Raw genomic sequence first — 19,884 nt, 5'->3', positions numbered from 1 at the left:
AATAACTGCGTCTTCCCCCATTATCTCTCTGCTTTCCCTCTGCTCACCAACAAATTCTATAACTTCACCTTCCAGACAAACACGCACGCACCTATCTTACTCATCCTTTAGGATACTATCATCCGCAATCATGTGCGGCGGCACCGGCTGGGGACGTCAGTCCAGGGGCGACAAGATCAATAGTCGCGCGTTTGCCCAAGCTATGGGTGGTGGGAAGCCACGCAGCCCGTCACGATTCAGTCGCAAAAGCAAGAGGGTCAGCCACACCAGGGTGGATGCAAAAGCAAGGCAGCTCAAAGATACGGGCAACCAAGCTTGGGATCGATCGTTCTTTGGATCGACAAACGGCTTCCGGAAGGGAAAGTCTAAGCAAAGAGCCAGTCAGGGCAGTGACACGAGCAGGCGTGGCCTCAGTGGCTCCAATGGTTCCATTCGCTCCACGGTAAGTCCTGCTTGAGTTCTGACCTACAAGTTTCAACTTGCTGGTAAGACATCTAGCTCACAAATCAGACGTCTACCAAAAGCTAGGTAAAGCCGCTATCACAGGATATGCTCTTTGGGAATAAGCGTAAGACGAAAGTGTATCAACCGCCGGCTAACAGCTTGCGTGGAAAGCTTAGACAGTCCAAGGCTGGTATAAATGCGATGGCAGCTACTGCTAGTAATATGGGTAAGAAGCCTTTTGAGAATTAATTATGAGCTTCATACATTAACACTTTTAGCCAAATATGGAGGCCAAGTCTCTTAGAGCGGCGTAAAGGCTGCTAACAATTTCGGTAAGGTTTTTTAAAAATGAATCAGGACTTTAATAAACTGACATTTTCAGCTCAAGCTGGACGTCGTTTCTCACAGGGATTTAAGAAATAAAGAAAAGCCAAGGTAAGAAGGTTTTTAAGATCGAATTAGGAGTTTAATATATCAACACTTATATCCTTATGAAAGTCAGGACGAGGATAAAGTAATAGATGTCCCCTATTTTACTCTACAGGGGGGTATCTAGAACAAAGACGTCTACTGCTTTAAAGGATACTTATTCAATATCTGGGTTTGGAGTCAAGAAGTCCATAGATAGCAAGAATGAGGTATACAGGATCCCCCAAGGCTAAGATTAAAACAAACAGGTGGTATCTAGTTATCAGTTGTTATTTAACTTTCGGTTGATTGAATGAATTTTAAACCACTGAGCGGTATGGATAACCGTACACTTATCCAGTTGGACCATTGTTTCGCTCGTATCGGTAGTGGTTACCTTGAGCGCAATATATGTGACATCGCACAATTGGCCAGGTAAAACAACCGAATGACTAGGTAGTCATTCAGGAATTTCATGGCTGAGAGCTTAAACCAGCCGACAGAACTTAGTACAGCTACATGCGAGAAACATTGCGCAGAAGCTCAAGTACACAGTACTGGCTGAGAGTTTAAATGAACCGAGAGAACTTAGTTGAAATAAGCACAATCGAGAAACATAGTTCTGGTAAACTCAAAATAAGTCTGCAGAGGAGAAAATTAGTCATAAAAGTCAGAAGATAATTCCAGTTGCCTCTTTCCATCTATAAGTATCCGTGTCTCCCCCAGTTCTCTCTTACCGTTTCTTTTGTTTCTCCCTTAACCACAAACATTTACACTACCACTCCCACACACGCACTCATCCTACTCATCTTTCATCAAACCTAAATCTGCCAACATGTGTTGTGGACTTTGCGGAGGCAGACGCCGTTCCGGGCCTGGAGGAGGAAGAGCAATGGGGCTCAACGGGACTGCGACTCTCAGATCGTCAGGTGGAGGAGCCAAGCTCAGATCTAGCCCAGCGAGGGCCGGGGCTTGGGATCGGTCTTTTCACGGGTCAAGCAACGGTTTCCGGAAGGGAAAGTCCAAGCAAACATCCAGCCAGGGCAGTGACACGAGCAGGCGTGCCCTGAGGGGCTCGAGCTTTTGAATGGATCTCCTGGCGATAAACTGGTACGAAGACCTTCAAGAGGAACAATTAGTTGGATATGCTGACACTTTTGGTCGAGGTTCGATATTGCCTCGCAAGGCAGAAAAGATGCCAGTACATTTCTCGTCTGAGGCCTGGGCCATGGCGTTGAGTTTACAAGTTGGGATGCAAAATGAAATCATGGACAACTCGTGATTGACTGTCGAGGGGGTTTTACTATTTGGTTTGGAGAAAGCTATTGTGTTGGACGACATTTGTTTCAACGCTGGGTTGGAACGGATATTCATGGGTTTGATAAGTCAGGTATTTGAGATTCTCGCCAGTCAAGACTGGAAAGACAGGCGCCATTCAATTAAGTCTCGCATCTTCAATATTAAGACATATCATTTATGCCATATACTTTGTGGGCCTGCTTTCTTACTCGACACATAAACCTTGTCCCCGTTAGGAAACACAACGAGAGCGTCTGGAGCCTGCATCACAGTGGCTTCCACCTGCAGAGGTTTTACAAGCATGCCTGCCCTCCACTCCATAGAAACAAGCCAACCTCCCATAGCCCTGATATGAGTCAGCTTCCCACCTGCCCAAGACGACGGTAAGCTCGGTAGCAGATGTATCACGACGACCTGTCTCGACGGCTCAGATCTTAGTGTAGATTGGACCAGACACTCCAAGATCCCAGCACATCCGCCAAAATTGCCGTCAATCTGGAATGGAGGATGATTGTCTAGCATGTTTGGCAATGTCGACGTTTTGAGCAACAGATCCATGTGGTTTTGGCAACCTTCCGAGTCTCGGAGCCGTGCGTGAAGGTTTAGTAGCCATGCCCTACTCCAACCTGTATGACCTCCTCCGTGCTCCGCTCTCCTTGCAAGGACTTTCTTTGCAGCCTTGATCAGGAGCGGCGATGAGTCCATGCTGATAGAATCGTCGGGATATAGCCCAAAGAGATGCGATACATGTCGGTGTCCTGGTTCAGCTTCTTTGTGGTTCTTCAGGCCCCATTCTTGTATGAGTCCATCCTTGTTGAGTGACATGGGCGGTAGCTTATCAAGAGCTGCGATGACGTCGTTCCTTCGCGGATGATCGGGATCGAGGATACTAATGCTCCATAGAAAGCTCTCAAACGCAATGCGCACAATTGTCATGTCGATTACAGACCCTTCGCAGAAGATCCCTGTCTCTCCTGAGTGGGACACAAAGCTGTTTTCCGGAGACAATGACGGATTGGTGACCAGGTATCTGCCGCAAGCAGATGTAATTAGAAAGTCAAGAAGGAACTGAACACAGCCTTCGAGGATTGGAGCGATGCGACAGTGTAGGGTAGGCTCGTACTGATATATGAGCATCCTGACAACATCAGTACATAGCCAGGCTCCTCCGAGTGGCCAGATAGTCGCAGGCATCCAGCGATCTTGGGGGTCTGTATCAGCCCATATGTCAGTGTTATGATGAGCGCACCATCCTTTGCAGTTGTACATCATCTTGGCTGTTCGTTTTCCCTTTTCAGCCATGCGTTCGAGCAGGGTGATGAGTGGTATAGCACATTGGATGAGACTGCATGGGATAGCAGGCCAGTAGTTCATTTGGAGATTAATGTTGATGGTGAACTTGGATCCCCAAGGCGGTGAAAACGAAGGGTTCCATATTCCTTGCAATGTTGCCGGTAGAGCCTTTTCAGAGTTTCGGCTGGACGAAATGAGCAGATATCGACCGTAGTTGTGATACAGGGCGACTAGTCCCGGGTCTCTATTGCTGATGATCCTCTTATTTGTTGGTAGATGGTTCGCGTCAGGGAACAACCGCAGGGACATTCGGCCGAAGAGGTTGGTATAATCACATCGATGGCGGCGAATGAGAACATCCCATGATCGTCGGAGAGCATCATCAACATTTAAAAGAGCTGATCTTTCGGGGTCATCTTTTCTGAACGTAGTTTGCGCCCCAATCGCGATAACACATCTTGGCGCGTCCACAATCAGGCAATTTCCGACTGCCCTAACAGTCCCGTCGCTAAGTTCGCAGGAAACTCCAAGAACAAGAGACAGGCGATTACTATTTGCGCCGCCAGGTGTTGCGTTGAGGATAATCCGTGAGTCTTGCGCGAAGATGCTATCGAGGTACTCATTGGTCTCTACCTCATTCTCGCTCTGTCGATTCAACCGGATAACGAAACGGCTCTTTTTGGATGCTTGGACTTGGATAGCGAGTACACTGTCTGGAAAGCTGGCAATTATATCGCGACGATATTCTATGTCGTTGCATTTATAACTTGTTGTGACTTGAGAAGTCTTCAGGTCCAGATACCGTGTGTAATTGGTCACTTCACTCTCTTGGTGATTAAACTCAATCTTGCATTGGCCCAGTGGCTCGTAGTGTCTCATGCTCGATGGCGTAGCAAAGAAAGCCTCTTTCACAAGGTCTTCAGCATCTTTGTGCTTCTCGTCTCTGATCAGTTGCCTGAGAGTAGCTAAATGACGGTGCGCATCGCGTGGTGTTCTGTCCTGAGGGCCGCCATACCAAACAGAATCCTCATTGAGTTGGAGCAGCTCAGTCGACGTTCGCCCGTAGACCATAGCTCCCAGTCGCCCGTTGCCAATGGGAAGAGCCTCAGACCACGAAGATGCGGGGGCGGCATAATGCAATAGCATGGCTTTGTCTGTGCCACTTGACTCGCCTTGGTCCATTGTGGAAGGTGACTGGATATGCGCGCCGTTTTGCCGCGATGGATTCATGGCGTTTGATGGTGGAAAAAGCGCATGGGATGATGATGCTGGGGCTAATGATTGATGAGGGGAAGTTGATAAATCTCTCTTGTTTTTTTGCTTGCCGAGCAGGGCCGATTATGATGGATTAGACCCGAACAGGATGGTCAACCCCACAAACCCACGCGGACGGATGAACGGCCCATGGGGTAACGAAGGGCTTGGAGTTGCTATTGGAGGGATTATTATTTAGGTTGATGATTGTACCCACATGCCCCAGAGTTGAGAGTGGTTTAAAAACTGGAGGCATTTTAGCCGACATCGCACAGACTGCAGATAGCTATCACGTACATGCAGCATTGGGCTGTGATTGAACCCACCAAAGAGAAGAAGGGTAGTCGAGAAGTGGTGTGATTCAACCTTCGGAGGATGGGTTCTACACTCACTCACTTTGTCGATTGTTCTCTCGTGCGGCACTTGACTGGTAAGAAGTGCACTAACTAAGTCAAGACAATGGCGGCATAGAAGGCATTCTCTAGAAATTATATAAAGACGATCTAACATCCAACAGCAAAATGCATCATTTTAATATTGCTGTCTTTTTGACTCGTAAGAGATCACCACGATCCACAGGATATCAATATGCCTATCCAGGCACGAAGAGCCTCTTTCGAGCGCCACAACATCTACCAAGATGTCCAAGCTGATGCAAACAAGTCAGGCGTTGCTGTTGAAGAGATCGTCACAGCCCGAATCACTGAAGACCACTTGATCACCAAGTCCCGGGAGGCTCTGTCTCTGAAGTCCAAGGCTGGCTTTCGCATCTTTCTCATCATGGTGACCATGGGATTTAACCAAGCCGCGTAAGGCCGTTGACTCATTACATCCTTGATGCTGTCGAGCTGACGCTTTTGTAGGTATGGTATCGATTGGGGTGTCATTAGCAGCATCAACTCCAACCTCTACTGGCATGACTACTTCGGTTTCGAAAATAGCGGCTCGACACTCGGTATCATCAACGCTCTTATGACTATCGGCAATTTCTGTGGCGCTCCGTTTCTCAGCGTTGCGGATAAGATTGGTCGTCGCAGCGTCAACTTTCTCGGGTGTTTTCTCACCATTGTTGCTTCTCTCATCCAATGCTTCGCTCCAAATGTCAAGGTCTTTATGTTTGGTCGCTTTGTCCTCGGTTTTGGTACCGCGCTTTGCACGAGCTCGCAGTACATCGCAGAGGTTGCACCTCCTCATATTCGTGGACAGTGAGTCCCTCTCTTGTGTCATCCTATGAACTGCTGAATAACAAGTTGGCCAGTATTGTTGGAATCTTTGGTGCCTTCTTCCAAGTTGGTTCTCTTGCCATTGTCGGCATCATGATGGGGTTTACTCACTGGGAAAGTAACTGGAGCTGGAGAGTAGCGTTTCTTATCCAGGCCATATTTCCTTTCTTTGTGTGCGTCACTATCTACTGGTTCTGCCCCGAGTCACCACGATACATGATCATGAAAGGCCAGAGAGAAAAGGCTCGCACTATGATCTCCAAGTACTTTACTTCCTCTGAAGACCCTAACCACCCATTTGTCGAGACCATGATAGCTCAGATTGATGAGTCCATTGAGACTTCTGCGGTTGGATTCCGGGCTGTATGGGACTTCCGGGTCTTCTTTACCAAGGCTGTCGGCTTCAGAACCTTTGTCCTTCTCCTCTATTCGATCTTCCAACAGTGGAATGGTAAGCTTCCATCGCCAACTCATTGTTATACTTTTTTCTGAGTCTGACTCTTCTCAGGCGGCGGCATCATTGGTCTCTACATGGATCCAGCACTACAAACAATCGGCATTACCAAGAAGCTCGATGTCTTGGGCATCACATTGGGTCTGACTGCCACTTACTTTGTGTTTACTCTCTTTGGTGCATACATTATCGAATATTTCCGGCGACGAACTCTGATCTTTGTGGGCTTGATATGCATTATTATTGCACAGACCGCTGTCACAATTACAAGTTGGCGTGTCAATGCCCAAGGAGACAGATACTTGTCTTATCTCACTGTCGTCTGGATTTATTGTTTCCAAGTCTGCAGTGCGTCTTTTATAGCGACGATGCATAACCTGTACCCGGTCGAACTGTTGTCGCTGCCTTTGAGGGCAAAAGGAATGGCACTGTACACGATGTTCCAGGTATGTCCATTGCAAGAGTTCTGTTCCAAAGACTGACATTGGAAGGGTGCTGCTGGCGTTGTCCACAACTACGGGATCTCAGTGGGTATCTCCAAGGTCGGATACAAAATTTGGGCCGTCTACATTGCCTACAACCTCATCCAGCTTATCGTGGCTTACTTCATCTTCCCAGAGACTGGAAAGCTCAATCTCGAGGAGATTGACCACATTTTTGAAACCAAGAATACTAACCCCACCAAGCTGAGTGTCAAGATTGCAGACGCTAGGTGGGCTTCAATCAAGGAGGAAAAGAGGCGGGCCCGTAACATTCCCACGATAGCTTGATCGTAATCTGCTTGAGACGGATGGCCGCATGTGTCAGTCAAGAAAATTCGCCCAGTTTCAATATCTGGCTTGACATCTCGCAATAGTCAGCAATTAGCGCCTCACCACTTTCCGAGTAACTGGTAGATGATACGCGTATACGCCACTATAAAAGACGATTATCCCCGTCAATGCAGATCACATGCAGTAGCATGCATTCCAAATGTTCTCCTTCCCTTTCCAGCTATAGTTCAGTATGCAGAGCTAGCGGGTGATCTGCACAGTGGATAAATGGCAGAATGGGTAGGCGGGCCGGTAGAAACAACACTTGGCTTTTGCACGCGACAGACGATGGAAGCAGGGAAAATGGCACGCGGCAACGGATGCTGTTGTAGATCGCTCCCACAACCCGAGCTTGCATGAGTTCAGTGACTTGGATCAAGCTCCTCCAGCAAGTGACTCATCGTAGACTCTCAACATGCGCGACTCAATCATTTTGATTCGTGGGTAAATGGCCCCTTCGCCTCAATTATGCAGCTTCCCCTCCCAGTGCAAATGACTGTTAATTATGAGTGGTCAATGTTCGCTTGTGCCAGCCCTTCAATATGTGAATGGAGTTACTATTAGCTACCTGTGAGTAACCTTCAATGTAGCTCACCAATCTCGATTCTTCCTCTTCTTCATCAGCGGCAACACTATCACTGGGCATGGGTTCACAACAATTTGACGAGTCCATTAGAGGTGCCTTACCTCGTGACTTTCTTTGGGGGTTTGCCACAGCAGCAGCCCAAGTTGAAGGCGCGTGGGATAAGGACGGTAAAGGCGTTTCAATATGGGATACCTTTGCCCATACTCCAGGCAAAGTCAAAGATGGCAGTACCGGTGACGATGCTGTCAAGTCTTATGATCTTTACAAGACTGATGTTGAGTGGCTTCGCAAGTACAAAGTCACAGGTTATCGCTTCTCACTCTCATGGTCACGAATCATCCCTTTGGGCGGAAAGGATGACCCTGTCAATGAGGAGGGTGTATCATACTACAATCGTTTGATCGACGAGCTTCTTGCAAATAACATTACTCCATTCGTCACTCTCTTTCACTGGGATATCCCTCAGACTTTGGAAGATCGTTATGGGGGAATGTTAAACAAGGATGCATTCACTCCTGACTTTGTTCGTTATGCCCGGGTATGTTTTGAGCGCTTCGGCGATCGCGTCAAGAATTGGATCACATACAATGAGCCTGGCGTCTATTCCCTTGCTGGCTATGCCGCTGGAGTTCATGCTCCTGGTCGGTCCAGTTTCCGTGACCGCAATGAAGAAGGGGACAGCAGCACGGAACCCTTCATTGTTAGTCACACGGAACTTGTGTCGCATGCGTACGTTGCCGATATGTATAAGCGCGAGTTCAAACCCAAGCAAAAAGGCACCATCATGATTACCCTTCATGGCAATTGGTCTGAGCCATGGGATGTCGATGATTCATTAGACCAAGAAGCAGCGGAACGAGCAAGAGAATTCGAAATCGCCTGGTTTGGCGACCCTTTATATAAGACGGGAGATTATCCAGAGTCTATGCGTGCACAACTGGGTGACCGTCTCCCAAGGTTCACACCTGAAGAAAGCAAGCTTGTACTGGGAAGTTCAGAGTTTTATGGTATGAACTCATACTCAGCCTTCTATGTACGTCATCGTGACGGACCAGCTGATATTAATGATCATCTGGGCAATGTCGAGAAGCTTGATGAAAATAATAAAGGTGAATGGAGAGGACCTATGAGCGACACATACTGGCTACGGGCCACTCCCTGGGGCTGGGCTAAGCTGCTCCGCTGGATCTGGAACCGCTATGGCATACCAATCTACATAACTGAGAATGGTACCACGGCGCAGGGTGAGCACGACTGGAAGCCAAACGGCCCTGATGATGTCTTGGAAGACTCCTTCAGGGTTGACTTTTACAAAAGCTACCTCACAGAAGTCGCCAAGGCATCACAGGAAGGTGTTGTGATTAAGTCGTACTTTGGATGGACATTCACGGATAATTGGGAGTGGGCTGCTGGTTTCTCGGATCGGTTTGGGGCAACGTGGATTGATTTTGGGTCTGAACATAAGACGCGGTATGCTAAGAGGTCTGGGTACTTCCTTGGGGCGTTTTTCAATCATCTCATTAGCACGGATTGAGATAGTAACCCTTTCAAGCTTTTTAGTGTATAACCTGATCGCAGCAGGTGGCCTGATTCCAAATCAAGCCCGCGAGATATTCTTCTCAACTGTATGCTAAAGGGGTCTCGAAGCACTGCCTGCATTCCAGGTGGCTGGAATGTGGAAGACTGTAACACAAAGAGTAAATGCCTCCCTCGCAAGCCTTCAGCCACAAATGGGCCGCCGCCGACCCATATTTTTACGACTGGGCGGCCAAGTCTTCTATGATAACATAATCTCTTAGCCAAAAGTCGCGTATCATGAATTAAGCCGCGCAGGCAAACAGCAGGATCTGGAGACATGGTCATGCTTACGATAGTACTGGAGGGAATTGGTTCCTTGTCATAATAGCTAGCCAACTAGCAAAACGCACGACATGGCCAAGACGCATGAACACTGTCCTCCTTGTGGCGCCAGCAGATAAGGCCATACCTCAAGGTTTTGCCAGAACTATAGTCTTTCTCCGTTTTGGTGAAACCGGCCGGAGTCGCCGATCGGGCTTGAAAAGAACGGCATAGAAATTACTTTGGGATTTTTACTGACAGATTTAGCAGTAATCCCCTGTCTCGCTCTGCAGCTAGTCTCTTTAAGTACTTCACAAGTAATAAATAAGGAACTTTACTATCTAGTAATAAGACAACAATATAGGGAGTGAAAGGTGCTAGACTCTTAGTTCTGATAACGTCGAGATCTAGACTCTTAGTTCTGTTAGCCTGGTTTGGTACTTAAAGCTGATTTCAGAATATAAGGTCTTTTTAACCGCTTTAAGTTAATATTAGACTTAATAGAAATAGTTCTAGGCTCTTCAATTTCAGCAAGTATGACTTTAACATTCCATAAGATACTGTAATTAGCATTCTAGCTAAATATATATAGACTCTTTCTCAAAGTAAACTCTACTCTGTATTGTGTTCGATTTTATTTAACATTTATTTCATATTTTATATTTCTTAAAATGGACTTATTAAAGAGAGTCTTCATACTGATCTTTATTACATCAGTATGTGCCTTTCCAGCTATTGATATGGTTGAAAAAGGAGACTATCTAGAACCAAGAGCAGGTATATACACACAGTTGGATTAACATAACTTAGCTGACATTGGATTTTCTCTGTAGGGCTATTTTGCAAAGCTTCAGATCCAGATAATAAAGCTTTTCAGAGCAATGCAGTTGCTGGATCTGCATTTTGCTCAACCTACATTCGAAAAACAACAACTACCACTGTAACTCCTACTACAACAATCACTTCCACTCAGACGGCATTATCAACAGCTACTGCAACTGTTTTCACTACCATTTTGACTACAACCTCTATCAGCATCTTTACCACCTCAACAAAAAAAGGGTCAACTTTCATCACACTAACCAAAACTGCCCTTGTTACTAATACTGAAGTTAAGACATTTACAGCCCAGGCAACAAAGCAAGTCACTAGTACTGTAACAAAAACAACGCCCATAATAGTTACATCTCATAGCAGCAAGACCGTCACTATAGCAGCTACAACAACTGCAACAATAAATATTAACACTACGGTAACAAAGCTTGTGACCAATTCCCTTACCAATGTTGTTACTGGCACAACTACCGTTTGGGTCACGTAAGTACATCCAATACACATTGCTGTTTGAAGCTAATAACTACTTGCCTAGCACTACGTGAGTTTGTGCCGCATTGAGTTTATCCGATCTTGTAATTGACCATGAAAAGGGCGTCCGCTCCAGTCATGACCTTGGCCCCAAGTATGTTCTTCCAATCATAGTGATTTATCTGATAGCTGATTGACATTTCAGACACGGTGTACTGTAGAATCACAGGCTACGCGAAATCCTCTGAATATATGCTTTTCCAACTAAATCAATTTCCCGATGCTAGCTTCTCTACCTGTAAGAGCTTCTGCTTAGCCCAACAGGAAAACATTCCTGTTTATAGTTTTGGCTTTACTTCTCATGCTTGTTACTGCTATAACGAGCCAGTGTAAGCACATTTATTTTAAACTAACCTCTAATTGTTACCGTTGTAACTAAATAATTTTAGATTAGATGCAGTTGACCCCGACTCGGACCTGGTAGCTATAAATTATGATATGTCCTGTGATTCTGCAGACGAGGTTAGTAAACCCTTTTAATACAGAGACAGCCAGAAAACGTTAACTTTTCTTAAGGATAACTCCCAGCCTGTCAAGCGGGGATTCCAGGAGCGTGCTGTCAAGGCTACACCCGTCCCAAGCTATCTGCCAAATAAAACGCCTAGTGTCGTCAGCAGTGCCTGTTCTTGCTTAATCACCAAACCTGCTTCTCGTCAGACCTTGACTGTTTTTGATAATCCTACAACTATCGAAACCACGATGACGACAACGAAGGTGGTGACGGTCAACAAGAAGAAGACTACTCTTGCTACTACACGTCAGACTGTTACTTCAACAGTGTTGACCACTTTGATAGCGACAGGAACTCAAACTGCAACCAGAACTCAGCATACAACCAGTACTATTACCAAGCCGGTTACTGTGTTTATTACAAACTTCAATACTGTTACTGTAATACAGACTTCTGTCTCTTCCACAGTCAAAACTGATACTATCCCTATTACGAAGGTCAATACTGTCCCTTGGACTCGCCTTAGCACTATTTTTGTTACCAATGGAGTCACCACTACGGTCATTCGAACTGCCACGTCCCTGCGAACCGTCACGTCTACTTTTACGCAAGAAGGATCTATCAGTACTTATGTCGGCGAAATCACAATCTGGGGCACAGTAGAACCCAATACCACGACGGAAGATGCTACAACTACAAGTTCGAGTATACGGTCGATTATACCTTCTCCAAATTCATCTTTTAGCACGTCTATGGAGACACCAGGCATAACTCCAAGTTTGAGTACATCTATGAGCAAAGCTGCCACAACTCCAGGTCCGAGTACGTCCACGACTACTCCGAGTTGGAAGCTGCTGGACAACAATGCTGCGGCCGCCAAAATTGTGGTTGACGGCCCCAATCTCTATGAGCTCCATACATCTGGTTTTATCTGGACCTACACAGGTACTCCCATCACTGGTTGGCGACTATTGGACAACAAGGCTTCAACCACCAAGATTGCCGCCTCAAAAGGTAATCTCTACCAGCTTCGCAATACTGGGGAGATTTTCAAGTACACCGGCACTCCAGTCACGGGCTGGCAGTTGATAGACAATAACGCTGCCGCTCTCGATATCGTAGCCAGCGGTAACGACCTGTACCAACTCCATAAATCAGGTTTCATCTATAAGTATACAGGCACTCCTGTAACTGGATGGCAACAGTTGGGCAACAGCATGGATACTAAGAAGATTGCCGCTTCCGGGGGAAATCTCTACCGGCTTGACAATGGCGGCCTTATCTGGAAGTATAATGGAGTGCCCCTCACTGGATGGGATAAGCTGAGAGCCAACTCAGACACCACCGATATTGTGGCACGAAATGCTGATCTCTATGAGCTTGATAACTCTGGAAGTATTTGGCAATATACTGGCGTTCCGATAACCGGCTGGAGGCAACTAGATAACAACTTTCGGACAAAGCAGATCGCAGTCGGGGCTGGGGGGTTGTATCAGATTCATAACACCGGAAACATCTGGCAATATACCGGCACGCCCATCACTGGTTGGAAGCTACTGGATGGAAACACTTCCTCCACCTACATCACGGCAGGAGACTCACTCTACCAGCTTCGCAACACAGGTTACATTTTACAGTACACTGTGTAGGTTCATCAATCAGGGGGTCGATGGTCGAGCCAGTATTCCGTATCGAAAGTCGAGGTTCAGGTGGCTGTTCATTATCGATCGGCGAAACACAGCCCAAAGCGGAAATGAGGGACTTGGTGGAAAGACATTCGCTTGGAAGAAACATGTCGGTAGAGGACGGACTAAGTAGATACTGCAATGGATAAGACTGTGCTGCGCGCAGCCGGTATTCTCACCAGACCGCTCGTTAAGCCGTTCATTTCATCACTCTTTATTGATGTTGTTAAGCCGAACGCATTATGTTCAGGATGCAAATTGTCTATCCGTATTGAAAGGCACCTATTTGGTGGTGATACCTTGAATCTACAACCATTTTACATACCCATCTGCAGGGTAGGTAAAATAGCGACGGACACCGAGAGTGAGGAACGATGGCGCTACGCCACTGTAATTTAGTGTTAATCACCAGCCGTGATTCCTATTACGCTGGCCTCTGCCAGCTGCATCTAGTTAGACCATTCCAAAGCAATGACACCTCGGTGTAACGATTTATCTTGAATTTCTCAGAAATACCTTGTAGTTATAGATGTAATTAAACATGAGATACTATGTTTTGTATTCCCATTTACTTGCCAGGTCCAGCCATAACCTCGCGCAAAGTTTAGTTTCTTAAAGAGTCTTTCGAGGCTCCAACGTCATGTTCGGTACCGAACGCCGCCTTATCTCACTAATGACCTCCGCTGGCGCTTGGAATGTGTTTGCATTTGGCATCAAATCTTCTGGACACAGTTGTGAACGCCACACAAGCCTTGACGCGTAGATGTGATATTATTTCCGTGCCAGCCCTCATGCCCCCATCTTGCTTTGATCCAACCCTTAGAAGCACGAGAATGAATGACCCTTGAATGCGACTAGCTTCAGCGAAGAAGCACAATGCTTATATCAGTCGGAATAGTGTGTTCAATGTCCCCATCTATTCGGTAGCCGACCACGTTATACTGACATCGCGACAGGCCATCCAAGCAGTGTTGCTGGGATTATCACTCTTTACAGTTATCCTTCGCTGCTGGACCAGGCTTTACTATGAGAGAAAGAAGCTCTCTCTTTCTGAGTACTTTGCATGTATGGGCTGGATCTTCGCTTTGGGATGGTTCATAACTTCGACACTCTCTATGCTCATTTTGGTCCATCATCCCCCAGATGGCCCAGATGGTCTTATCCCCAGTGTCGAATATCAGAAGGTTAGTGACCTTGAAAGCTCTCGACGTTGTAAGCTCACTCATTCTTGATTCTAGACAGTCTGGGTAGCCGAATACTTCTTTGACACAGGAATCTACTGGCCGAAACTCTCTATCCTCGCCTTCTATTGGTATCTTATACCGGATGTGTTCCAATCTTTGAGAGTCGCCCTATATGCAATAACGGCGTACCTGGTTTCTTGTATGACAACATCTATTCTACTCAACACTCTGATAGCGAGACCTATATCAGACAATTGGTAAGTCTGACAAAATCCAGTTGATTGTGTTGAAGTTTCTGGTTAACAACTTCAGGTCTGTTGAGAACCAACTGAACTCCGCCTGGAACTCCCTGCCCAATTTTCTCACTCAATGGTGTTTGAACTTCTCGACGGATCTGATCTGTACGTTCATGTTTCTGGTCAAGACTTTCCGAGAAGACAAGAGTAGACTAACAAGGGCCCAGTGTTCTGTTTCCCATTCTTCATTCTCAAACATCTGACCTTGCGCACTGAGCAGAAACTTGGTCTTGTCGGCGTCTTTTCCCTTGGTGCAATTACGATGTCAGCTAGCCTTGCCCGCTTCATCATCAGCAACGCAGCGGATTATCAGCTCGATTACCCATCTGGCAGTAGGTACACGCTTGAATGATTTTGATAGATACTAACTGTGCCAAAGATGCTCTCTGTATGGCCGAAATGGCGACTGCAGTTATTGTTGTCTGCCTCCCTGGCCTGAAGAAATTGATCATGCGATCGAGATCATCTACCAACACGGCGAGTCAAGGGTTCAACTCGAACCAGTCAAGCTCAGGCCACTCTTCGAATATGACGGCGTCCAAATCGAGGACTGCATCGCAGGCTTATGCGGAATGGGGTGTCATGGACGATGAGATTGAGCTGCCTAGCCATCCCCAAAAATCTCATTTGCCTGGAGAACTGCAGGATGTGGGAAACCTGCTGTAGTATCACTTCAGACATGTAGGCAATAGCAGCAAGCGATAATATTATATACTAAGAAGTGCCTTTGCTATCAATCTCGTGCACAATAGAAGCGACATTCAAGCACGCCGTTTCCGTCCGAGTCTTTTCCTCACGGTGCTTTGGAATACAGCACCTGCCCATCCTTCTTAAACCCTGCAACTACATTCTGCCCCTTGTCGCTAACAAGCCACTTGATAAACACGGCTGCCTCTTTACCATTAGGTGCCTTTTCACCAATCAACGCATGAGCGGGATTCAGTAATGGGTCGTCCGCGTTATCAGTGCCCGCTTTGTAAACAACAGTCTGATTCCTGAGGTCTGCGTCAAGGGACAAGATGGTGCCACGGTCGGTAATGGTGTACTCTTGGAGGATAATCGCAGCTGTGAGAGCTTGGATCGGAAAAGCAATGTATTGGTGGTACCATGTTGAGTAGGCAGTCGCCCAAGGAACTTGTCCTATGCCGGCCCATAGCAGAGTCTCTTTGATGTTGGTAGCAGACTTGTCATAGCGGCTCAGGAACCGAACAGGAGGCTCAGTAGCAGGGCCTTCAGCTGCTTCGTGGAGATTTGCGAACGTGGTCATTATGTCATCGCTTTTGGAGATATTTGCGGGATTCTCTTTGGGCCCGACCAGAAGAAAGTGGTCTCGGAAAGCGTAGTAGCTTGGACTTTTGGCGATGCCTTGTTTGATGGCAATCTCCTCTGCAGCTGGGTTGTATGTAATGCCGATATCAGCCTCGCCCGTTTTGAGATACTGAATGCTGTAAAAGGTGTCGCTTTTGATCCATCCCACCTGGAATGGCTTCTCTCCGTCTGCAACGCGCTTTTTGATATATGCATTTGCAAGCTCTGGCCATCCGCTTTAGCATGGTCGAAATTATTGGGAGAGAGAGTTTACCCTTGATCAACCCGCTCTGGCCAGCACCTCCGTTGGCAATAAGCAGCTTAACAGTGTCATTCTTATTATGATCAAAGCCACCTCCATAAACCGCGTCGGGTGTCACAGCCAAACAGCTGCCGGCGAGAAAAGAGACAGCAAGTAAATAATATCTCATGGTTGGCCTATTGATGAAGGTAACTGAGCTGGCGCGAAGCAGAAAAGTTTAGAAATTTGATTAAGTCATGAGGGGGGAGACGGCATTTAAATTATTGGCAGTAGTGGTAACTAAGGGCGCCATGCAGGCCTCAAAAGATTACAATGTCTCGCTTTTTCAGCTGAGACTATTAATTTGGTAACCATGGTACCGGCGCTACTGTGGAAACTGGAAAGAGATCTACTTCGCATACGTTTGAGATCAACATTCCACTGGTTGGTTTTGTTGATCTATGGGGCCGTGTTGACAACGCACTTGGGATGTAGTAAGCACTAAGAAGCTGAGCATCCTAGCATCCTTGTTGAATTGGCGTCCAGCTGAGGTTAAAGTAACGATTGATCGCCAACTAAAACCAATCTATTGGAACAGTAGTGGGGCAGAAATGAACACAACCTCCCAGACCGCTTATCCACTGCTGATCCTATTTATCTACTGCTAAGTGTTTCTGAAGTGAATACATTCCTGCCTATAGACAACAATACCCATGGGGATGGCTATGATATTGACGATGTGCATGCCAATTCGGCTGATGCTCTTTTTGGTCTGGAACCCAAAACCTCTCAGACTCTACACCATCTTTCCCAAATGCGAAAAGCTCTATGCCGTAAGTTATACTCAATGTAGTAGCTACGGATTCCGCTTTTTAGACGAGGAATCAATGCAATTGAAATTTTTTGCGGTTCATAAAGGATGTACAGAAGGCGAGAACAGATACCTCGACTGTATCCCTGGAGGCAGGAAGGATAGTTCCTATTTGTATATGTACCTTCACCAAGATGGAGGCGTGCACTATTCCCAGACTCGTGGTTCTGGGCGCCGTGTTGACAGACTATACAGCTGATAGCTCATACTAACAGACTGTAATAACTGTGCATTTATCTGTATAAGGATATTATACAGTATATTAATGGTTCTCAATATAGACAGTTAGCTTTGATACAAGAATTTACCCTGATCGACCTGCAAGAGGTTTATTGATTCCTCACAACGAAATCAGGCGCTGAAAATATGACCAGTAGTCATTACTGGTCCTACTTGGCTACCTTCTTAGTATATGGGCTAAATGCAACGATGCTTTAAATTACATCTTAGACAACTGGATAGAAGCAATGCTTAATGCTTTTAAGAATACTTACTACCTTGTGGGCATATTGCAATAAAGAGACTTGCACGCCTTATATTGCTATTTCCCAATAGCCTTTTGTCTACTGTCATGTTGTAAAAGTGACTCAGTCAGATCCTTAGTACTTAATAAGTGATAACAATACTTGGAAACTCTTGGCATTAGTCTAGGAAGACATTTTACTAGCTATTTTGACCTAAATTGAAGATCTCGGGTTTGGTTAATCCAGGGACGTAATGATAATAAGCTATTACATCACGTTTAAGCAAACTGAGATGCAGGAAGATAACCAGCGCCACTTATATATTAAGTTAGCTGGTACTCTTTGGTTTATATCTCTGTTATAAGCAGGACTTATTTAAATTTTGATATTGGCCTATTTATCTACATGTATTGTACTGGTCTGAATATTAACAAAAGGATACCATAGATTGCATGCATGGATGACTTCCCCGCCTTTCTTCCACCTGCGTCATTTTTTTTTCTTTTTTCTATCTCTCAACATTGCAGTTCTTAAAAGACGCCGACGATGACCGGCAGTAAACTGAAATCAACAATGGAAAGAATGCCTCTTGCGACTACGCTTCCTTTATCCTTTCACAGTTTTCCCAATTTACCATTTGAATTGCGTCTAAGAATCTGGCGCTACTCTTTTCTTCCCCGCTGCGTTGAACTTCATGCCCGCAGATCACATTACGCCGACAACTTCCAACACGGAGGTGTGCCAAAATGGCAAAGTCGATGTTACAATCCCGCCCTATTGTCAGTTAATCTTGAGGCGAGATTTGTCGCACTGGACTATTATCGCGTCAAACTACCCCTTGCAATGATTGCGCCTTATGAACATGCTGGCGATGACATCAACGACCCAGATCGCGTGTTGTACATTAACCCCGCCGTCGACACCGTCGCTGTACTGGGTGATCTAGACTACGGCAGAATCTCACGACTGCTAAAAGGCTTGCGAACCAGTGATCCGGAGGGACAAGGTCTGCAGAAATTCGCTGTCAGCGCCAGCTGGACGTATCATCAAGGAGCTGGTGACACGATCAGGATGTTAGCCAAGCACATGTTTCCCGAGCTAGAAGAGATGACTGTGTTTATGTACGATGAGAAAATGCCTCCTGCGGACTGGACTGGTGGAACGTGTGAACTGCAAGATTGTAACCATACAGACTATTACAAGCGGTATGCAATGGGAAGAGGCCAACAAATGAGGGATGGCGATAGATGGATGGTTATTGGGAGAAAAGAGCTGAGGGTAATGGAGCTGAGGTTTAGGCATGGATGGTAATGGACGTTGATTGATGGCCAGGTAAAGCCTAAAGGCGTCGTAATGAGATATATCAGGTCGATATACTAAAGAGTCCCAATCAATCCCAGCTTTTAGACGGCAATTTGTATATGGCCTCAATAAAGACAAGTTTCTCAACTTGACACAGAATAAGAGACTAACACGACTCTTACTACTATCCCCCAATAGCCTTTTGCCAGATCTCACATTGCGAAAGTGACTCAGTCAGAGCCTCGATGTTCTCGTCTTTCGTTCCATTAACATCAATCTGCAGATATTAGGATATTTTCCTCAGTCAAGAGCAGTCCGAAACTCACAGATATCGAGATACCAGGTTTTCGATACTCTTGCTCGACAGGTAGAGTCTCCAGCTCATACTCAGTGAAGCGCTTCTCGAACTTGTCTACACTGTCGTTAGTATCTCTGCCACGTCTAAGATATCTGGCTCTGGCGTTTTGTTTTGTGATCTGAAATGAGAATACGAGATCCGGCTTGATAACGAGGCTGATCTTGCCATCGTCGCCGGGAGTGAGAGGCACCGTGTCCTGGAAAGGCCATGTCCCAAAGGAGTCCAATTGGTCAATGCATCGTGGATATCCGTCGACCAAGATGCCCTTCACCTCTGGTTCATTGCGATTGATTGCATCGAGAATTTCGCGGTAAATGAAGGGGTTGAGATCCTCAGAGGTCAGGAAGCCTTGATTGTCAAGTTTGCTCTGAATCTTGGCGGCGAGTTCGGTGGAGCGATTCAGGCGCATCCAAGCACGCAGGCCATCACCAACCGAGTAGTGCACGAGGTTGTATTTCTGCGCGAGATATGCCGACAGCGTTCCTTTCCCCGCACCGGGAGCGCCTAAGTTAAAGCAGGGTCGGGTCAGAAGTGGCGAATGAGATAAGTGGAGGGCAGAAATGACTGTACCAATGATGAACACGATGGCAAAGCTGCGGCTCTTGCCGCCCGATTTGGCGTGGAGCTTCATTTTTGTTCTGTTAGTTTGATGATGGCGGTGTTGGGCTGTTGTTGAGGCATTAATCTTATCGTGACACAAGCTCGAGTAACACAAACGCAACCCAATTGACAGTGAATCATTACCAT

The 19,884-nt window shown here is 46.3% G+C and overlaps 10 protein-coding genes across 10 annotated transcripts; 7 read left to right on the top strand and 3 right to left on the bottom strand.

Moving 5' to 3' along the window:
• Positions 1 to 130: 130 nt before the first annotated feature.
• On the top strand, positions 131 to 748 carry FPRO_03795 (uncharacterized protein; the record flags this gene model as incomplete). The annotated part of the gene is made up of 3 exons (XM_031225954.1): positions 131 to 442; positions 529 to 670; positions 723 to 748. The coding sequence occupies 3 exons, from the start codon at positions 131 to 133 to the stop codon at positions 746 to 748; spliced, it is 480 nt and encodes a 159-aa protein (XP_031076538.1).
• Positions 749 to 2,322: 1,574 nt separating this feature from the next.
• FPRO_03796 (uncharacterized protein) lies at positions 2,323 to 4,626 on the bottom strand (the record flags this gene model as incomplete). Its single annotated transcript, XM_031225953.1, has 1 exon — positions 2,323 to 4,626. One exon carries the CDS (start codon positions 4,624 to 4,626, stop codon positions 2,323 to 2,325), a length of 2,304 nt encoding a protein of 767 aa, XP_031076537.1.
• Positions 4,627 to 5,286: 660 nt separating this feature from the next.
• Positions 5,287 to 7,145, top strand: FPRO_03797 (uncharacterized protein; the record flags this gene model as incomplete). Its single annotated transcript, XM_031225952.1, has 5 exons — positions 5,287 to 5,507; positions 5,562 to 5,903; positions 5,957 to 6,372; positions 6,430 to 6,821; positions 6,867 to 7,145. 5 exons carry the CDS (start codon positions 5,287 to 5,289, stop codon positions 7,143 to 7,145), a joined length of 1,650 nt encoding a protein of 549 aa, XP_031076536.1.
• A 686-nt stretch (positions 7,146 to 7,831) lies between these two features.
• FPRO_03798 (putative beta-glucosidase) lies at positions 7,832 to 9,307 on the top strand (the record flags this gene model as incomplete). The annotated part of the gene is made up of 1 exon (XM_031225950.1): positions 7,832 to 9,307. The coding sequence occupies one exon, from the start codon at positions 7,832 to 7,834 to the stop codon at positions 9,305 to 9,307; it is 1,476 nt and encodes a 491-aa protein (XP_031076535.1).
• A 1,748-nt stretch (positions 9,308 to 11,055) lies between these two features.
• FPRO_03799 (uncharacterized protein) lies at positions 11,056 to 13,077 on the top strand (the record flags this gene model as incomplete). Its single annotated transcript, XM_031225949.1, has 4 exons — positions 11,056 to 11,071; positions 11,147 to 11,306; positions 11,367 to 11,439; positions 11,494 to 13,077. 4 exons carry the CDS (start codon positions 11,056 to 11,058, stop codon positions 13,075 to 13,077), a joined length of 1,833 nt encoding a protein of 610 aa, XP_031076534.1.
• A 912-nt stretch (positions 13,078 to 13,989) lies between these two features.
• FPRO_03800 (uncharacterized protein) lies at positions 13,990 to 15,259 on the top strand (the record flags this gene model as incomplete). The annotated part of the gene is made up of 6 exons (XM_031225948.1): positions 13,990 to 14,010; positions 14,070 to 14,297; positions 14,352 to 14,554; positions 14,610 to 14,698; positions 14,761 to 14,925; positions 14,973 to 15,259. 6 exons carry the CDS (start codon positions 13,990 to 13,992, stop codon positions 15,257 to 15,259), a joined length of 993 nt encoding a protein of 330 aa, XP_031076533.1.
• A 127-nt stretch (positions 15,260 to 15,386) lies between these two features.
• Positions 15,387 to 16,332, bottom strand: FPRO_03801 (uncharacterized protein; the record flags this gene model as incomplete). Its single annotated transcript, XM_031225947.1, has 2 exons — positions 15,387 to 16,126; positions 16,176 to 16,332. 2 exons carry the CDS (start codon positions 16,330 to 16,332, stop codon positions 15,387 to 15,389), a joined length of 897 nt encoding a protein of 298 aa, XP_031076532.1.
• Positions 16,333 to 16,515: 183 nt separating this feature from the next.
• On the top strand, positions 16,516 to 17,212 carry FPRO_03802 (uncharacterized protein; the record flags this gene model as incomplete). The annotated part of the gene is made up of 3 exons (XM_031225946.1): positions 16,516 to 16,636; positions 16,772 to 16,975; positions 17,019 to 17,212. The coding sequence occupies 3 exons, from the start codon at positions 16,516 to 16,518 to the stop codon at positions 17,210 to 17,212; spliced, it is 519 nt and encodes a 172-aa protein (XP_031076531.1).
• An 838-nt stretch (positions 17,213 to 18,050) lies between these two features.
• FPRO_03803 (uncharacterized protein) lies at positions 18,051 to 18,788 on the top strand (the record flags this gene model as incomplete). The annotated part of the gene is made up of 1 exon (XM_031225945.1): positions 18,051 to 18,788. One exon carries the CDS (start codon positions 18,051 to 18,053, stop codon positions 18,786 to 18,788), a length of 738 nt encoding a protein of 245 aa, XP_031076530.1.
• Positions 18,789 to 18,963: 175 nt separating this feature from the next.
• On the bottom strand, positions 18,964 to 19,768 carry FPRO_03804 (uncharacterized protein; the record flags this gene model as incomplete). The annotated part of the gene is made up of 2 exons (XM_031225944.1): positions 18,964 to 19,056; positions 19,106 to 19,768. The coding sequence occupies 2 exons, from the start codon at positions 19,766 to 19,768 to the stop codon at positions 18,964 to 18,966; spliced, it is 756 nt and encodes a 251-aa protein (XP_031076529.1).
• Between the last annotated feature and the right edge of the window lie 116 nt (positions 19,769 to 19,884).

The sequence above is a fragment of the Fusarium proliferatum genome (assembly GCF_900067095.1).
Source record: "Fusarium proliferatum ET1 genome assembly, contig: FPRO_scaffold002, whole genome shotgun sequence".
Classification (NCBI taxonomy): domain Eukaryota; kingdom Fungi; phylum Ascomycota; class Sordariomycetes; order Hypocreales; family Nectriaceae; genus Fusarium; species Fusarium proliferatum.
This window is presented reverse-complemented; position numbering and strand designations above follow the sequence as displayed.